Below are 19,589 nucleotides of genomic sequence, written 5' to 3'. Positions count from 1 at the left end.
ACTTGCCCTCTATACCCATTTTGCTGAGAGTTTTTATCATGAATGGATGTTGTATTTTGTTAAATGCTTTGCTGTATTCCAATATCAGTTCTAGTAGTTTTGGAGTGAAATCTTTAGGGTTTTTTATGTACAATATCATGTCATCTGCAAATAGTGGCAGTTTACCTTCTTCTTTACCAATCTAGATTCCTTGTATTTCTTTGTTTTGTCTAATTGCCATGGCTAGGACCTCCAGTACTATGTTAAATAACAGTGGGGAGAGTGGGCATCCCTGTCTTGTTCCTGATCTCAGAGGAAAAGCTTTCAGCTTCTCTCTGTTCAGTATGATTTTGACTGTGGGTTTATCATAAATGGCCTTTATTATGTTGAGGTACTTGCCCTCTATTCCCATTTTGATGAGAGTTTTTATCATGAATGGATGTTGAATTTTGTCAAATGCTTTTTCAGCATCTATGGAGATGATCATGTGGTTTTGTCTTTCTTTTTGTTGATGTGGTGGATGATGTTGATGGATTTTCGAATGTTGTACCATCCTTGCATCCCTGGGATGAATCCCACTTGGTCATGGTGTACGATCCTTTTGATGTATTTTTGAATTCAGTTTGCTAATATTTTGTTCAGTATTTTTGCATCTACGTTCATCAGGGATATTGGTCTGTAGTTTTCTTTTTTGTGGGTTCTTTGCCTGGCTTTGGTATTAGGGTGATGTTGGCTTCATAGAATGAGTTTGGGAGTATTCCCTCCTCTTCTATTTTTTGGAAAACTTTAAGGAGAATGGGTATTATGTCTTCCCTGTATGTCTGATAAAATTCTGAGGTGAATCCATCTGGCCTGGGGGTTTTGTTCTTTGGTAGTTTTTTTATTACCGCTTCAATTTCGTTGCTGGTAATTGGTCTGTTTAGATTTTCTGTTTCTTTCTGGGTCAGTCTTGGAAGGTTGTATTTTTCTAGGAAGTTGTCCATTTCTCCTAGGTTTTCCAGCTTGTTTGCATATAAGTTTTCATAGTACTCTCTAATAATTCTTTGTATTTCTGTGGGGTCCGTCGTGATTTTTCCTTTCTCGTTTCTGATTCTGTTGATTTGTGTTGACTCTCTTTTCCTCTTAGTAAGTCTGGCTAGAGGCTTATCTTTTTGTTTATTTTCTCAAAGAACCAGCTCTTGGTTTCATTGATTTTTGCTATTGTTTTATTCTTCTCAATTTTATTTATTTCTTCCCTGATCTTTATTATGTCCCTCCTTCTGCTGACCTTAGGCCTCATTTGTTCTTCTTTCTCCAATTTCGATAATTGTGACATTAGACCATTCATTTGTGATTGTTCTTCCTTCTTTAAATATGCCTGGATTGCTATATACTTTCCTCTTAAGACTGCTTTTGCTGTGTGCCACAGTAGTTGGGGCTTTGTGTTGTTGTTGTCCTTTGTTTCCATATATTGCTGGATCTCCGTTTTGATTTGGTCATTGATCCATTGATTATTTAGGAGCGTGTTGTTAAGCCTCCATGTGTTTGTGAGCCTTTTTGCTTTCTTTGTACAGTTTATTTCTAGTTTTATGCCTTTGTGGTCTGAAAAGTTGGTCGGTAGGGTTTCAATCTTTTGGAATTTACTGAGGCTCTCTTTGTGGCCTAGAATGTGGTCTCTTCTGGAGAATGTTCCCTGTGCACTTGAGAAGAATGTGTATCCTGTTGCTTTTGAATGTAGAGTTCTGTAGATGTCTATTAGGTCCATCTGTTCTAGTGTGTTGGTCAGTGCCTCCGTGTCCTTACTTATTTTCTGTCTGGTGGATCTGTCCTTTGGAGTGAGTGGTGTTTTAAAGTCTCCCAGAATGAATGCATTGCATTCTATTTCCTCCTTTAGTTCTGTTAGTATTTGTTTCAGATATGTTGGTGCTCCTGTATTGGGTGCATATATATTTATGATGGTTATATCCTCTTGTTGGACTGAGCCCTTTATCGTTATGTAATGTCCTTCTTTATCTTTGTTACTTTCTTTATTTTGAAGTCTGTTTTGTCTGATACTAGAATTGCAACACCTGCTTTTTTCTCTCTGTTGTTTGCATGAAATATCTTTTTCCATCCCTTGACTTTTAGTCTGTGCATGTCTTTGGGTTTAAGGTGAGTCTCTTGTAAGCAGCATATCGATGGATCTTGCTTTTTTATCCATTCTCTTACTCTGTGTCTTTTGATTGGTGCATCCAGTCCATTTACATTTAGGGTGATTATTGAAAGGTATGAACTTATTGCCATTGCAGGCTTTAAGTTTGTGGTTATCAAAGTTTCAGGGTTAGCTTCTTTACTATCTTACTGTCTAACTTAACTCGCTTGTTGAGCTATTATAAACACGGTCTGATGATTCTTTATTTCTCTCCCTTCTTATTCTTCCTCCCTTCTTCATATGTTGAGTGTTTTGTTCTGTGCTCTTTTTAGGAGTGCTCCCATCTGGAGCAGTCCCTGTAAGATGCCCTGTAGAGGTGGTTTGTGGGAGGCAAATTCCCTCAACTTTTGCTTGTCTGGGAATTGTTTAATCCCTCCTTCATATTTAAATGATAATTGTGCTGGATACAGTAGTCTTGGTTCGAGGCCCTTCTGTTTCATTGCATTAAGTATATCATGCCATTCTCTTCTGGCCTGTAGGGTTTCTGTTGAGAAGTCTGATGATAGCCTGATGGGTTTTCCTTTGTAGGTAACCTTTTTTTTCTCTCTGGCTGCCTTTAGTACTTTGTCCTTGTCTTTGATCTCTGCCATTTTAATTATTATGTGTCTTGGTGTTGCCCTCCTTGGATCCCTTTTCATGGGAGTTCTGTGTACCTCTGTGGTCTGAGAGGCCATTTCCTCCCCTAGTTTGGGGAAGTTTTCAGGAATTATTTCTTCAAAGACACTTTCTATCCCTTTTTCTCTCTCTTCTTCTTCTGGTACCCCTATAATGCAGATATTGTTCTGTTTTGATTGGTCACTCCGCTCTCTTAGAATTCTTTCATTCCTGGAGATCCTTTTATCTCTCTGCATCAGCTTCTCTGAGTTCCTGTTCTCTGTTTTCTAGTCCATTAACAGTGTCTTGCATCTTGTCCATTCTGTTTTGAAGTCCTTCCAGAGCTTGTTTTATTTCTGTATTCTCCTTCCTTAGTTCTTGCGTATTTCTCTGCAAGTCCATCAGGAAGTTTATGACTTTTGTTTTGAATTCTTTTTCAGGAAGACTGGTTAAATCTATCTCCCCAGGTTCCTTCTCAGGGGAAGATGTAGCAGATGCTGAGACTGTCTGGGTTAGTCTAGTCTGGATTATATTTTTTTGCCTTTTCATGTTGATAGGTGCTATTGACTGTCAGCTGGGGGTGCCAAACTTTCCACTTGCTACTGGCCTTTCTTCACTGGGACAACTGTGACCCCTAGTGGCTTGTGTTGGGTAATTGTGTGTAGACTGGGTCTTTGTGTCTTGCCCGGCCAGTATGGAGGAAGCTCCTTTTCTGAGGGCATGGCCAGCCTCAGGCTGCTGCTTTGCTATGGCGGGGCCCCAGAGGGGTAATGGACGGGGGGCTGTTTGACTGTTTACCTCTGTGAGGGGTCTCAGAGCTGTTGCCCAGGGGGTTAATGTGCCTGGTTTTCCCTGTAATTTCTAGCTACTGGACTGTGACCTGTGTTGTTTCCGTCCAGCTGTTGCGTCCCTGTCCCTTTAAGAGTTTCAAAAAACACTCACTTTTCTTTGTCACAGGGGCATCAGCTTTGGGACCCGCTCACTGGTCCTGCTGCCCTGTTTCCCTAGTATCCAGGACCCCACACGTGCACTGTGTCTGTGCTCTGGTGCGGATGGCTGGGGCTGGGTGTTTAGCAGTCCTGGGCTCCCTCTCCCTCCCTGCTCCGACTTCTCTCCTCCCACCGGGAGCTGGGGGGAGATGTGCTCGGGTCCTGCCGGGCCAGGGCTTGTATCTTACCCCTTTCACCAGACACTGGGCTCTCGCACATGTGGATATAGTCTGGCTGTTGTCCTGTGTCTTCTGGTCTCTCTTTTAGGATTAGTTGTATTTATTGTATTTTCAAAAATATATATGTTTTGGGAGGAGATTCCCATTGTCCTACTCACGCTGCCATGTTGACTACCGAATCTGAGGATTCTTATCCATCAGTAATCCATCATAGGTATACATTGAATGTCTGCTACCTGCCTGTTATAGTTAAACTTATTGGGTTATGGTAAGAATTGTAAGATAGACTCCCCTTACCTCAGGGACAAACACAAGGAAAACAATTAGGGAAGTCTGATTGCTGACTAGCAATTCTCAATGAACTGTTAGCCCTCTGATGGTATAGAAGCATTAAACTGGTATTTGTATGACACCCGTACAGTGTATTGTTTCTTTCAGCACTGAAATTCAGTAAATGTTCTAGATAAAAGAGTGAAAGATGGGGGTGGGGGGTAAGGACACTTTCTGGAGTATACAGTAGTATATTTTGGCTCAATATATGCACAAGAAAACAAAGCCAGAGTGGGCTTCACAAATAATGTTGGACCAAAACTGGGCCAGAGAGGATTAATGGGGACATTCCCCCATCACTGCAGGAAATAATTGGAAATAGGCTTATTGGAGATGTAAGGTACATCACACCCATAAGCCCAACCCATAAGGATTGTGGCCTATCTGGCTAATGCTTTCTGGGCTCCAGAATCCTAACTATGGTTCTCAAGTAGTTCTCTGATTCAGATAGCTACTTTAGTGGTTGATAGAAAATGGGGTTTATTACTTTGTGTAAAGTAATGAAACTTTCTGGGTTGGGGAATGGTGCAGGACTGGTCTAACTAGTAAATGGTAGCATAAGCAGACATAGTACAGAGGCAGCTTGCCACACATGCTTCTCAGCTGAACTCTCAAGTTTTTTTGGGAATCCAGAAAATGGTTTCTTTGATACCCTTCATTGACCTTCTCGATTTGGTAGGTGCCAATTTTCCTGAAAACTATACAGTCTATGTTTTATTTTTCTCCTTTGTCTTATAAACCCTGTTTTGCCTTTGTTCCATGGCTCAGTCTAGCAACAGACTCTGTTACACATGTGTACACAATTTGTGTGTAAGATAACTAAATGCCTCTGAGTTGTTTTCTGACATTAATGTTACTTCTTCCTTAGTTTTTGCCCATTGGATCCTGGGGGGGAAATAACTGAATGTCCAGTTCAGTTTAAAGCATGGTCTAAATTGATAATCATTTAAGTAGTTAATTTAGGTCATTCTCTCTATCAGACTTCTCTGTCCTTTGTTAGTTTCCTTCAGGTAGTATATGGAAGAAGGGTTTGTGTGGCTTTCATATCCTTAAGGCTTTGAGAGAAGGGGCTCCGGGCCTCATGTTGGTCCACTCGAATGTATATGTTGCATGCAGTAGAAGGATTTCCCTTCCTTACCTGGTTGCTGGCCTACAGTGTGTGTAAACTTGTAGCTAATTCTTTTGGCTCAGGCACTTTTTCTGGTGGTGCTTCTGGATGATCCAACCTAAACTTGACTTCCTCTCATATTAGAGACCACCCTCAAAGATCGGAGACACCTGTTTGGGCCTTCATTGAGGGGTCTGTGGTGCTGCTCTCACTATAGGGACATCTTTCCCTCACTATGACAATAGCTTGTGGCGAAATTCAAAGCCTAACACTCAGCTATTTCCATGTCCTCAGACACTTAGAAACCAAGGATGGTTTGGGAAAGCTAAACCTCAGGCCTCCCTCTGGCTGCCCATACCATGCCATCTTGTCAATGTGGCTATGTCCTAGGTTGCTACGGGACAGCCTCCCCACCATGTCTGTATTGGGGGGGGGGGAGCAGAAGACCCCTCTGTTCAAGTACTTCTTTCCACTGACCTGACACTTAATCTCCTTCCATAAGCCATACCCTATATAAGGTGCCCTCATTATAGGGCTAGCATTTTACACATATACCCCTACCTTATATTAAACACAGAAATAGATGAGGTATGGGGGTCCCAATAACTATCTAGTCCCTGTTCTCCATGTGAAACATTTTTTCCAGTTTGAACATTGCCTTAGGTTGACCCACTTGGATCAGTTATGCGTTTCCCTGATTCAAGGCTCAGCTTGTTTTCTCTCTGCCTCCTCCCAAAACCATATCAAACCATGTCAATAATGTATTAAGAAAGAATTTAATCATTGAATTAATTATTAATTGGTATATTAATATTTTAAATACTGCTCTATATTATCATTTCTTTTCCTAGCTACTATCCATTGTTTATGTTTTCCCATCTCCACCCCAAATAATATTTTTCCTTAGTACTTGTAGATTGTTTATACAGTCATTTAACTGTTATGATCTATTTCATGCCATATATTGTTTCTCACTTTCTATTGTTTTTTACTGTCTCCTCAGCTGTAACACTTTGCGATTAACCTATTTGTACCTTGCAAAATGTCTAGCACAGTTGTTGCATGTGGGAGCATGTCATATTATTTAATGCTTTGATTTTCTAAATTGTGAGGAGAAATGGGTCAGTTGGCTTTAGTTCTAGATTTCTCTTTGCCTACAACTCCAACTTTTCCTAAGAAAGAGCTGAGCATTTGTTTAAAGATTTCAAAGCCACACACACACACACAAATGAGGACTGTTTATTAAACAGATCCACATGTATTTTTTATTTGCCCACCTAATTATAAACTTTGAATCCTGGTATGGTGATTATTTAATTCCTACCTTGATTTCGAACAAGTAGTAAGTTTTTAATAAATACTGAGATGAACTGATTAAAGAAGAGTATGATAGTATTTAAATCTTATAAGTTTTAGGTTCAGTTCAATTCTAAAGGATAGAAATAGTAAAATTCTAAAGTCAGAAATAGTCCAGATTTCTTGAACTTACCACAAGTGTTGCATACATGAGGTCATTCATTAGAAAAATTAGCACACACATACACACTTGGAAAACCCCATTTAAGAGTTTGAAGAATCACCCTTAATATTTATGGCAAGAACAGATAGCATTTATTTGACATCTCAACCTGTTCACTAGTTTGATTTTGTACATTGAACTTTTCAAACCAGTGCCTATATTTTGGTTTCATCTTTGTTGATATGAAGGGAGCCAAAAATACCAGCCTAATCCAATTTAAAATGATAACAGACTCGTTATCATTTAATTCCTTTACCAAATATTTTTTGTGTGCATGACCACTCTTTATGAATTCCATTAATGCATTTCCAGACACAACCTAAGTTTAGGTTGACAAAATTCAGAAATTTCCTTGGACATCCATGATACCAAGTGGCTTCCCCCACACTCCTAGCAGCCACCTCCTATACATAAATGGCAGCCAGCAGTTCCCATACATAAATGGCAGCCAGCAATGGCTGAAAACAAAGAGCTCTCTCCCAGCCTCTGAAGACAGTGACATTCATTCTGAGAGAAGCAGGGGCAGCTTTTTGAAAGCCGACTTCTTCAGCTCGACAATAACACACAATGAGTTATTGACTTGTTTATATACGGAGCTCTTTTCAGTAACTAACTTTGACTCCCACAGTCTGGACAAATGATTGATTTCGTGGTTAGAAAAAGAGAAAGCTCTTGCGCTAAACTCTGTAGTGCAAACTACTTCTTCCCCATTTGTTCCCTAACTGAATAGAACCTTATTAAAATGCACTTTCCCAAAAAATACCTGCAGCTGGCCTTTATAACCATGTTTTGTATATATAAATAAGTAATTTGTCCCAGTCTTTTGTATATTAACACACCATTGGGAAACTTGTCAATATATATGAAGGCTGATTGTCCTGTTATTTATGCTAAACTGTATTGCCTATGTTGATGTGCATGTAAAATATGGATTAAATAATCTATTAATAGATCACTATTTACTGGTCAAAAATTTAGATTTTTGATGTATTGAATTTTCATGTTGGGTTATATTCATTTATTAAGGACAATACACAGTACATATCATATACTTCCCTTTTGAATTATTAGCTGCTCTTTTGAATACAGAGAGAACTATATATAGAACTACAGTCAGAGCACTGAGAGTTTGGTTGGACAAAATATTCTCTCTTTTGCTAGTATCTATCTGGAATGTCAATATGAATTAGGTGGACAGAACATACCAGCTTGTTCAATTACTGTACCTTTTCTAAAGATATTAATTGGATTCTTGAATTTACTTTAGAGTTGCTGTCTCCTATAAAACAGATATTATTTTATCTTACTGTCATGTTAAAATTTTTACACAATTAGTCTTTATGATTTTTACAAATATACTTTAAATATTTTGGGAGAAGTTAAAAAAATGAAAAAAAAGCCATGTACCATTAATGGCACACATTAAAGGGATCACTGCTGTTCTGTCTGTATTTCTCCAGTAGGAGGTATTGAGCCTCTTTCCTTCCAACGATGTCCATAGCAGAGCTTCCTGAGCCAGCAAATGTTTGAAGAATTCCTCAAAATTAAGAGCACTTTCTCTGATAGTCACATTGGGCCACATGTTTTATATAGAACTATGTATTATTAAGCTATGACCTTTTAGGGCTTTAGACAAAATATAACGCCTGCTCCCTTAGCATTAATAGTTTTAAATAAAATAGGCACAATCTGAGAGTTAACAGCCACCAGAAGTCATTATACTGGGATCTGCTGCTTCAGGTGTACTTTTGTGTGATATTTTTCTTAAATTCCTAAACAAATTGAGGTGAACTTACTCCTTTCTAATCTTGTTTCTTTAATCAGGCCAATCTCTTGAAGCATTTTTGTTCATTTTTCCTTAACAGAGCCATTAGTTTCTTGGTTTTTTTTTATATTTCTGCTACTGTCCTTGACTAGTCTCTTGATTGTTCTATTCTGGTTACCATTAGTATTGAATGAGCCCAACTCTAACCTAATTTTGGACAGTTAATGTTTGTTACTTATATATTTTTAAAATCTTGGCAGTAAGGCCTGAAAAAAATGGTGAACTGAGCCTTCCTGTTTTGCTTGTTGATATGCACAATAAATATCTGGAAGTGTTTCTCACATTTAAAAAGAGCAAGATATATTTAGAACAAAGTAACTAGGTTTTCCACTCCCCTGTTTGGTAGAGATTTGGCTTTTCATAGTTATATGCAAATTTTATCCGTCTTTCTGAGGTTTTTTTATTGAGGTGTAATTGACATATAACATTACATTAGTTTCAGGTATACAACATAGTGACTTTGTATTGCAAAATTATCACGACAGTAAGTCCAGTTAATATCTGTCACCATACAGAGTTACAAATTTTTTTGCTTGTGACTAGAACTTTTAAGATCTACTCTCTTAGAAACTTTCAAATATTCAATAGAGTACTATTAACTATAGTCACCATGCTGTTATATTACATCCTCATGACTTTTTTATTCTGTAACTGGAAGTTTGTACCTTTTGACTCCCTTCACCCATTTTGCCCATCTTCTACCCTTTAGGCTCTGGCAACCACACAATCTGTCCTCTGAACCTATGAGCTCAGATTTTTGTTTGTTTGTTTCAGATTCCATATATCAGTGAGATCATACTGTATTTGTCTTTCTATGTGTGACTTATTTCACTTAGGATAATGCCTTCAAGGTTCATCCTTTCTGTTTGTTTTGATTTTTAATTTGAAGTGTCTATCTTCTTTGTACATGAAAAATTAGCCTCAGGAATTTCAAACCCATTGACTAAAAATTACTTCATATCTTTAAGATAAGAACATCAAATCAAAAGCATCTGGTTTTGTTTTAATGAAGAAACACAATGTTCCTCCAAAGTGACAGGAGAAAAGAATCCTACTATTGTTATCATGTCATGGAATGGGACTTGAGGGAGAGATGCTATTAGCACTGCATATTATTAATACCTCAGGGTGAAAATGTGCTCACTTAATTTGACTTTCTACTTTCAATAATCTTCTCTAAATGATTATATTAAAATCTCTCTGTAATGACTAGTCTGTTTCCAGAAAAGGCTACATGTGTGTACCCTTATATTTTGTTGATCATTTATTTCTCAGCATCTTACTGGATTCTCTATTTGGTACTATGCATATGATGCTTTTCAGTAATGTTATTATGTGTTTTTCCTTCAGCTTATGTAGATTAGAATAGTGCTTCTTTAGAAGTTGAGTATTAGAATAGAGGTGATTTTTCCAACTGTGGTACTTTTAAAGGTAAAGAATTCCCACCTTTTAAAGAGTTACTTGGAAGCAGTTCTAAATGTCACAGCCCTAAGAGACCTCTTTAGAATCTGACTTACTGCTGTGGCACCAAAGGGTTTTGTAGCTCTGTTTTTGTTTTGTTTTACTTTCCTTCAAAAAAGATCTGCTCTGAATGTTTTGCATTTGGAAATTAATTTTCTAAAGAATATATGAGCTTGGGGAATATTCCTCAGTCGTTCTCCTTCACACCCATCTCCTCTTGTGATGAGAATCCCTCAATAAAGAAATAACCACAGAGACTCAACATCAAGTATCTTGTGCCACAGTTTACACACAGGCTTCCCTGTGTGGAAGTTAAGTTTGATATTTGACTTTTTATAATATTCTATTTTTTGTATAGATTCAGCAGAAGAAAAATATTCCTTGAGGAGAGTGATCCTAAGATAATTTCACATGATGATCTTCCTCCCAGTTTTATTGAGATATAATTGACATATGGCATTGTGTAAGTTTAAGGCATTCATCATAAGGACTTGACTTTCACATATTGTGAAATAATTGTTACAACAACTAGTTAAAATCCATCATGTCATATAGATTTTTAAAAAGAGAAGAAAAACAATGTCTTTTCCTTTGTGATGAGGACTCTTAGGATCTACTCTCTTAACAACTTTCAAATATACCATATAGCACTTTTCACTGTACTCATCATGTTATACATTATATGACATTAAAAAACAAAAACTGCTTTTCAGTGGTTCTCATTCTAGGACAGGGATCAGCAAACATTGCCTGCTGTCCAGATTCAGCCTGCCATTTGTTTGTTTTTTCTTTTTTTAATTAAGGTATCATTGATATGTAATCTTATGAAGATTTTAAATGAGCAACATAGTGGTTTCAACATTCACCCATATAATCAAGTCCCCCCCCCAACCCCATTGCGGTCACTGTCTATCAGCGTAGTAAGATGCTATAGAGTCAATACTTGTCTTCTCTGTGCTATACTGCCTTCCCCGTGATCCATCTATATTGTGTGTGCTAATTATAATGCCCTTTAATCCCCTTCTCCTTCTCTCCCCACCCACCCTCCCTTTGGTTTTAACTGCTAGTCCCTTCCTGGAGTCTGTGAGTCTGCTGCTATTTTGTTCCTTCAGTTTTGCTTCGTTGTTATATTCCACAAATGAGTGAAATCATTTGGTACTTGTCTTTCTCCACCTGGCTTATTTCATTGAGCATAATACCTTCTAGCTCCATCCATTTTGTTGCAAATGCTAGGATTTGTTTTCTTTTTATGGCTGAATATTCCACTGTGCATATGTACCACATCTTCTTTATCCATTCATCCAGTGATGGACACTTAGGTTGCTTCCATATCTTGGCTATTGTAAATAGTGCTGTGATGAATATGGGGTTCCATATGTCTTTTTCAATCAGGATTCTTGTTTTCTTCGGGTAAATTCCTAGGAGTGGAATTACTGGGTCAAATGGTATTTCTCTTTTTAGTTTTTTGAGGAACTTCCATATTGCTTTCCACAATGGCTGAACTAATTTACATTTCCACCAACAGTGTAGGAGGGTTCCCCTTTCTCCACATCCTCACCAACATTTGTTATTTCTGGTCTTTTGGACATTGGCCATCCTAACTGGTGTAAGGTGATATCTCATTGTGGTTTTAATTTGCATTTCCCTGATAATTAGTGATGTGGAGCATCTTTTCATGTGCCTGTTGGCCATGTGAATTTCTTCTTTGGAGAAGTGTCTGTTCAAATCCTCCACCAATTTTTTAACTGGGTTATTTGTTTTTTTGGGTATTGAGGCATGTGAACTCTTTATATATTTTGGATGTTAACCCTTTATCAGATAAGTCATTTTTGAATGTATTCTCCCACACTGTAGGATGCCTTTTTGTTCTGCTGATGGTATCCTTGGTTGTACAGAAGCTTTTCAGCTTGATATAGTCCCATTTGTTCATTTTTGCTTTTGTTTCTCTTACCTTAGGAGATGTGTTCAGGAAAAAGTTGCTCATGTTTATATTCAAGAGATTCTTTCCTATGTTTTCTTCTAATAGTTTTATGGTTTCATGACTTACATTCAAGTCTTTGATCCATTTTGAGTTTACTTTGTTTATGGAGTTAGACAGTAATCCAGTTTCATTCTCTTGCATGTAGCTGTCCAGTTTTGCCAACACCAGTTGTTGAAGAGGCTGTCATTTCCCCATTGTATATCCATGGCTCCTTTATTGTATATTAATTGACCATATATGCTGGGGTTTATATCTGGGCTCTGTAGTCTGTTCCATTGATCTATGGGTCTGTTCTTGTGCTCAGACCAAATTGTTTTGATTACTGTGGCTTTGTAGTATAGCTTGAAATTGGGGAGCATAATCCTCCCAGCTTTGTTCTTCCTTCTCACGATTGCTTTGGTGATTTAGGGTCTTTTGGGGTTTCATATGAACTCTAGAACTATTTGTTCCAGTTTGTTGAAGAATGGTGTTGGTATTTTGGTAGGGATTGCAAGATTGCTTTAGGCAAGATGGCCATTTGGACAATATTAATTCTTCCTATCCATGAGTATGGGATGTATTTCCATTTATTGTTGTCTGTTTCTTTGTTTTTTAAGTTTTATTGAAGCATAGCATATATGTATTTGTCTAGTCATACTGCAAAGGCAGAGATGAGTAATTGCAACAGAGACTGTATGCCCTCCCCTACCCAAGCCTAATTTATTTGTGATCTGGCCCTTTACAAAAATATTTATTAATTCCTCATCCAAGGTGATCATCAGAATCATCTAAAGATTCCTGGACCTTTCCTCTCTACCAAAACAGAATTTCTTGATATACTGAGTTGTGTCATATATCAGTGGATGAAGCATTCACAAGCTAAATACTATTCTTATAGCATATATGCATAGGCAGATTGAGGAAGCCATATTGTTGTCCCTCACCCCCATTTATCACAAGTATAGGGTGGGTCTTCAGAGGGTATGGATTAAAGATTCACATTAATGTAAACATAATTAGCCAGGCATACAATTGAGAAAGCCTATTTAAAAGAACATTAACAAAATAAAGCAAAACAAAAAGCATGGTCATTATTTATTCTTAATCCTCAATAAGGAGACACAACACAGCAAGTCCATTGCTTAAAAACTGTTAAACATTCCAGTTCAGAGGTCCTGTATCATGCTATTATTTTCTTCCATTCACTAATACCAATCTGTTGTGTGAGTATTATTGCATAAATTGAGCATTTTGCTTTTGTTGAAAATAGCATTTTGTTTTGGTGGGGATTTTTTGTGTACACAGAATAGGCTGTGTTCATCTTTTTAGAACATGTTTTGGCAGTAGCAGGACAAGACCTGCCTCTGGCTTGCAACTGCAGCAGGTCAGAGGTAAGTTGTTCAGGTATTTAAGATACGTTACACTTTGTTTTGAAATATTATAATCATTTTGAACTGTCCTAGAGTGTTTGAATTGACATTTGCTTTTGGTGTATGTTCCTGAATTCTTATCCTGACATAACAGCAGTAATTTATTCCCTACTGGCAATGAATGCAAGATTTTAATGGAAATACCAGCCTAATTTTAAAAAAAGGTTTTAAAAAAAGGTTGCTATGTTCATTTTGATAAAATCCTTTAAAAAGTACTCATAGTGTCAAATGTCTGCCATTAAAGACCACCCCCTTCCAAGTCATATTTTAGTAAACTTAAGAATAATAAAAGAAGAGGTGAAAAATTCAAGCTGTTGAATGTTTTAAATATAAAAATGGACTTTAATCTTACTTAATCTTAATAGAGTTCATTTTCACATAAGTATGGGCCAAATTAATTTTAAAACACCTTCCATGATTGTGCTAAATTAATTCTTTGAATAAATGTTACAATTAGGTGTCAGTAGGTGCCTAATTTCATGTCATTTATTTATTTATTTTTCTAGTTGAACCTGGCTGTGAATGAACAGAAAGAGAAAATTACTGAAAAAGTCCTTTCAATGACAACAAAGGAATACCATAAGGCACAAGAAGAAGTAAGGGACTTACTTTTTAAATGATATTATAAAATTACAAAAAACGTTAATTTTAAAATTGAGATATATTTTACTTGGGACTGGTAGTGAACCAACTATGGTTATCTGATAACAACATAATGGAAAAAATTGGTCAAAAGTGGAAATCATTTTATTGCTATAGATAGCTTAAAAAATAATTATATTCTTAAAAGATACATCAGAGTATAATTTTCTGAAAAATTCTTGTGAAAACTCTGCCATAAATTTCCTAAATTAGGAAATTACTACATGCAACTTGAGTCTGGAAACTATAAAACATGCTAATATAAGAAAAACATTAAAATTTTGTTGAACTTTGAATAAACACTAAATCTTTTATTTATTTTCTGACTTTCTAGAAACAATAGTATTGTTCTGAATTTTAGAATTGCTAACAAAATTATCTCTTATCAAGGGAAACCTATAGTTTACAAATGTCAAGCCTAAGTGAGCTAATCCTAAGATTCTATAGGCAATACTGTAATGAAGAACTATTAAAGCAAGTCTGCTTCTTTCCAAAGCTCATGCTGTGAAGTCGACAGCATATTCCATAAATGAAGTAATAATACAAAATTGGTGTTAGACAAAAGGGGAAAATGATTTTCATGTAGTTGCCTGGACTGCAAAAGCATTTAATCTTTCTGAGAAAAGATCATGAATTTGCTAATTTCCATGTACCACTATCAGTAAATAAAAATCCATAAGCAACTTAAAGAATATGATAGTGTGAATATTTAAATATTAAACTTCCTTGTAATTCTTTTGACATTTTGACAATGAAATGTACCTAAGCTTTGGGGTTAATATTTTCTGTGATTCTGAGAATAACTGATTGATTCTCCTTTGCTAGCTATGGATTTTACAATAGATGGACAAGTACAGTGCATTGAATTTTTCTGTGTGAATTCAAGTCTTTGAATTAGTGACTACATTAATATTTGGTACTTATACATGTTCAATATTAAAGACTATATTGTAAACTTTGGTAATTTCAGTAGAGAATATTTCATAAGAAAAATTCAATTTATTGAATAATTTCTAAGATGTAATAAATAATATTTGTATAAAGTTACAGTTCTGACTCATTCCACTTATTAACAAAGCCAAAGACGAGGTTGTTATAAATTTTAGAAATATTGTCCCCTATACATCTGAAAAATGTTTTTATCACAATTGGAGAGTTTTATTACATTTTTTCAGTAAGTTTAAAAGGAGCCTATCAGGTACCTTGAAATGGTAAACTTTAAGAAATGCAAATAAATATTTTTAGTTTAATTAGTATAATTGAAATTGTATCTATAATAGAATATATTACTGTTAGAGATTAAATAGAACATAAGAGAATGAACTGATTAAGTGTTTTTTACCTTTTAAGTACTGTAATTATTTTGCTCTTTGATATGGAAAGTTTCAATGGAACTGAAAACTTAAACTGGCACAGGAAAATATTTATTATGGTAAATACATCATTTTTAATGCAACTTATTAGCAACATTGGAAATGAGAATTATCTTTTCTGGAAAATCCAACAGTATTGATGTTTGGTGTTTCCTCTTTATTGTCATTTGCATGTTTATTTAGCACCTATTTAATTCAATGTTTTTTCTGAACAGTGCCTTATTTGGTTGCATGTTTACTTGATCAGCTATGGCTCCAAATGCCTTTTGTTTGTTTCAGAAATCAAATACATAGTAAAAGAAATAGGTATTTGTGTGTGTACATATGTGTGAGTATGTATATGCATGTGTTTAATCTATAAATATATTGCATACACTATGAAAATAACATCTATGTCATTACTTTAAAAGTGATTATACTCATCTTGATGTGTAATTTCTAGAGTTTTGGTCAGAAAAAATTAGTGACATCAAGTTTGGCCCCAATTCATATAAAAATATGTAAAACCATGATGCTGAAGAGAAATGAAAAATTTTAGGGGGAATTACTACAGTGTTTTTACACACAATTTATTTTTTATAAAAAACATTGTGTTTCTTGACGTATTTCAAAACACAAACTGAAAATCATAAAATATGAGATTCAGATTCCTGCTGCCTATACTTCCATCTTAAAATATTGTTTTATTTCACATAATTTTTACACATGAAAACCATGAATACTAATAAAGCATGCATCATAAAATCACTTTTAAATGATGAAATATGTTAAACAGCAACAAGCTTTTTGGATATGGTCAACTGAAAGTCTACATGTAGTTTATTATTGTCAGTTTAAAAGTATGTTCCTCCAGGTTCTCTGAAAAGTAATAACATGATGGGATTAAATGTGTATGGATTTTATTAGAAGAAAAGCCTATGAGAGAAAATGGGTAAAACTCTAGGTAAGGCTGGAAGACCCATCAGGCTGAAATGCAGCTTTGACATGAGTGAGGGATACTGCTGTGCAGTCTAAGGAAGGCTCAAGGAACCTATCTTTGAGCTGAAGTTGTCCGTTAGAGGAGTCCCATGACTCATTGGGATGGACCAGTCTCAGCCATCAGTACCAGCTTAGTGATGTATGTCAGAGCACAGCAGCTGAGACCCTTCGTCAATTATGTTCCTGTAGTTGCGAGTCCGTGAGGCACATTCTCATTGCTTCCTTAAAAGGCAGAGTTGACAGTATCCCTGTTGTCATGAACATAGCCCTATTGGCAGGTGAGTTAGAAAGACATTTAAAGTATCTATTTTCAATCACCTTTTCCCCAGGAGTAGATGGAACCTCTTAAACAGACTTAAAAGCAGCACATAAGGGACCTCTGGCTGGAAAGAAGATAAATTTCCTTTCAAAGCACTTTCCATCTTGGAAGGTTCCAGGAAACTATTGAAAAGTTCGGAGTATCCCAAGTGGTAGGAATAAGAAGGTTTCCTGTTAGTTGCACTGCAGCGCATCCTTTCAAATCAAGAGATACTTAACTGTTCACAGGTTCCCAAGTCTTATCTAGTCTTTGGTCATCAAACCTGAGTTAGGCTCGCCTCTTAAACTGAAAAACACTGTACTCTTGGGCCTGAAACTAAGAAGTTGCAGGAAGTATAAAATACTCGTTTTTATCTCCCTGCCCTCTTTCTGGTTCTTCTTAATTATGTTGTAAATTAGAAAGTTCCTTGATCTTAAGTTTAAGCGCTGACCTGGCCTTGAGACCATCCTATATGACATGTCAAGATGACATTCATAGAATAGAGGCTGCCTCCCTTTGTGCCAATTTCAAGTAACAATTCAGTGCAAAGTGCTTTGGAGTTCTCCTTACTAATATAGACTCAAGGCCACATAACATTCAGGCTGACAGCTAAACTTAATACTAGGGAAACCAGGAGATCTTCAAAGAGCTCTTCATAATAACCAAAGTACAGCATTCAGAATGTATGGTTCAGAATGTACAACTTCAATACTTACACATTTTAGGATGATTTTGAACACGATAATTTTTTGTGCTGGGTCTAAGTCATCCTGAGAATTTGATTAAATTCAAGGGTTGCATGAATGTATCATAAAAACATGACCAAACTGCCCTCTGTAGGTTTTTATGCAAAAACCTCTGTGCATGTTTATAGACAGGTGTGCATTTGCATTCTTTCAGAAGTTTGGTTTGTTTCCTCCTCAGAATACTCCTTTTTTTTTTTTTTTGCTACCTTCAGCTCATTTGTCACTCTCCCAAATTCCGTACAAGTGTCACTTCCGTGCTGCATTTCCACAGAGAATGAAGAGTAGAATGTGTAGGCTTTCTGCTGCACAATGAGATGGTGCATTTTTTCAACATATGCATACGTAAGCCTTCTTTTGTGAATGGGACTGATAGGGTCAGATAATGTTTAAAGGGAAAGGCTTTATGTCTCTCAGGCCTCTATGTTTCCACATGGATGCTCCCACACACACATAGATTGAATTATGAACAGACCCATTAATGCTGGGATCACAAAAGGTCAAGTTTTGTCTTCTTTTACCCCTATTCACATTGCCTTTGTAGAGAGAGAGAGAAAAAAAGGATTTGCAGGAAAAAAAAGATTCATGATGGAGAATTTTAAAGAACGTTTTTTCCCCTTCTAGCAACATCTGTGACTGGAAAAAAAATCATATTATGTAAAATAATTCAGGAATATTGTATTACCTACCTGATTTTGGTATATTAATTATTTCATTTAGGGTCATCTTTAAGAGTAACATGTTATAACTGAGAAGAAAATGTAGCACTTTGAGGACAAAAGACCTTATAAATATGTAATGTAACAAAGTTTTAGTAAAACTGGATGGAAATTTTATCAAAATGTCAGTGGTGAGCTTCTTGGTATGTTTTCTCCTATGTTTAAGATACGTTAATTTTTGCTAGGACATCTTATTTGATAATTTTAGGTTATTTTTGTAAAAACAAGTGATGATTGGTATAATTATGCTTCACATACATTAACAAATAATAACAGGGCCAGTGAAGAAAGCAAAAATGATGGAGAAATTCTTTGAAGCCACAAAGAATTTTAGGAAATGAAATTTTTAATGCTTTAACCAATAGCCCTTTAGAGTGCAAATGACATCATCCATTGTATGGTTGGTTGATTTCTGATGTCACATGAAATCCCTTATCAGTGAAAGACTATGGATTGTGACAGTAAATCAGTCATGTATAAAAATGCTCTCATACCAAACCCTGGAATTTCTCCTTTTTTTGGTGATTTGGTAAAGCCCAAAGTGCAATAAATAAAATTAAAGAAAACAGTATTATGACTAGCATAATATAGTGCATGATACTTACCATACTTTAAACTTTAAAGACTACATGAAATGATAGCCTCTTGAATCACGTGATAGCTGGGGGTAGAATCGGAGAGGATCTGTGCTTTCCAGAAATGGAGTCTCTCTATTTAAGGCCTTTGGTTCTTAGATTTCCATTTCATCAGATAACTATAAGAGCAATGTACTTGGCCTGTTTTGGTCTCTAGTTTTTGTATGATAGGCACTGTTATCCATCACTTTTGTGGATGATACTCCTGGATGATATGGCAAAGATGAGGATGAAAACATCAATTAATATTGGATCATATCTGCATTTCCATATTTCAAATGTTACAAATTTCCTATGGTGCTAATAGTACTTTGGAAAGGACAGAAATAGGGTCCAGAAAATAAGAAAAGGTCCTGAATCCTGGATACCAAGCTGAGAAATCTGAGGGAGCAACTGGAGGGTTAATTATGCTGTTGGAGGTAGATTGATGCAGTGGAGGTGGCAGGATGGATTAGAGGGGGAGAGGAGCAAGGAGACTGCTCAGTCGGTATTTTGGCAATTCAATTAGGCAGAGGAGATAAGGGGATGAGGGCTTGGACCAGAGTGTTACGCATAAGAAAGGGAAGGAAGGAGAGGAAGTGTACTGTGTGTTTGGAAGAAGGGTTGGCAAGCTGCAGACCTGGGCCACATCCAGTCCATTGCTTGTTTTTCTAAGTA

The 19,589-nt window shown here is 36.3% G+C and overlaps 1 protein-coding gene across 1 annotated transcript in view; it reads left to right on the top strand.

The window, feature by feature from the left end:
- DCDC1 (doublecortin domain containing 1) overlaps nt 1-19,589 on the top strand; it is a 496,388-nt gene that overhangs the window by 221,903 nt on the left and 254,896 nt on the right. Inside the window, exon 11 of the mRNA XM_073216357.1 lies at nt 14,051-14,140. Coding sequence (XP_073072458.1) covers nt 14,051-14,140 — 90 coding nt within the window. The remainder of the gene's footprint in view (nt 1-14,050; nt 14,141-19,589) is intronic.

Source organism: Manis javanica, chromosome 11 (genome assembly GCF_040802235.1).
Source record: "Manis javanica isolate MJ-LG chromosome 11, MJ_LKY, whole genome shotgun sequence".
Taxonomy (NCBI): Eukaryota; Metazoa; Chordata; class Mammalia; order Pholidota; family Manidae; genus Manis; species Manis javanica.
Note: the sequence above shows the minus strand (reverse complement) of the source record. Positions and strands in the feature narration are given on the sequence as shown.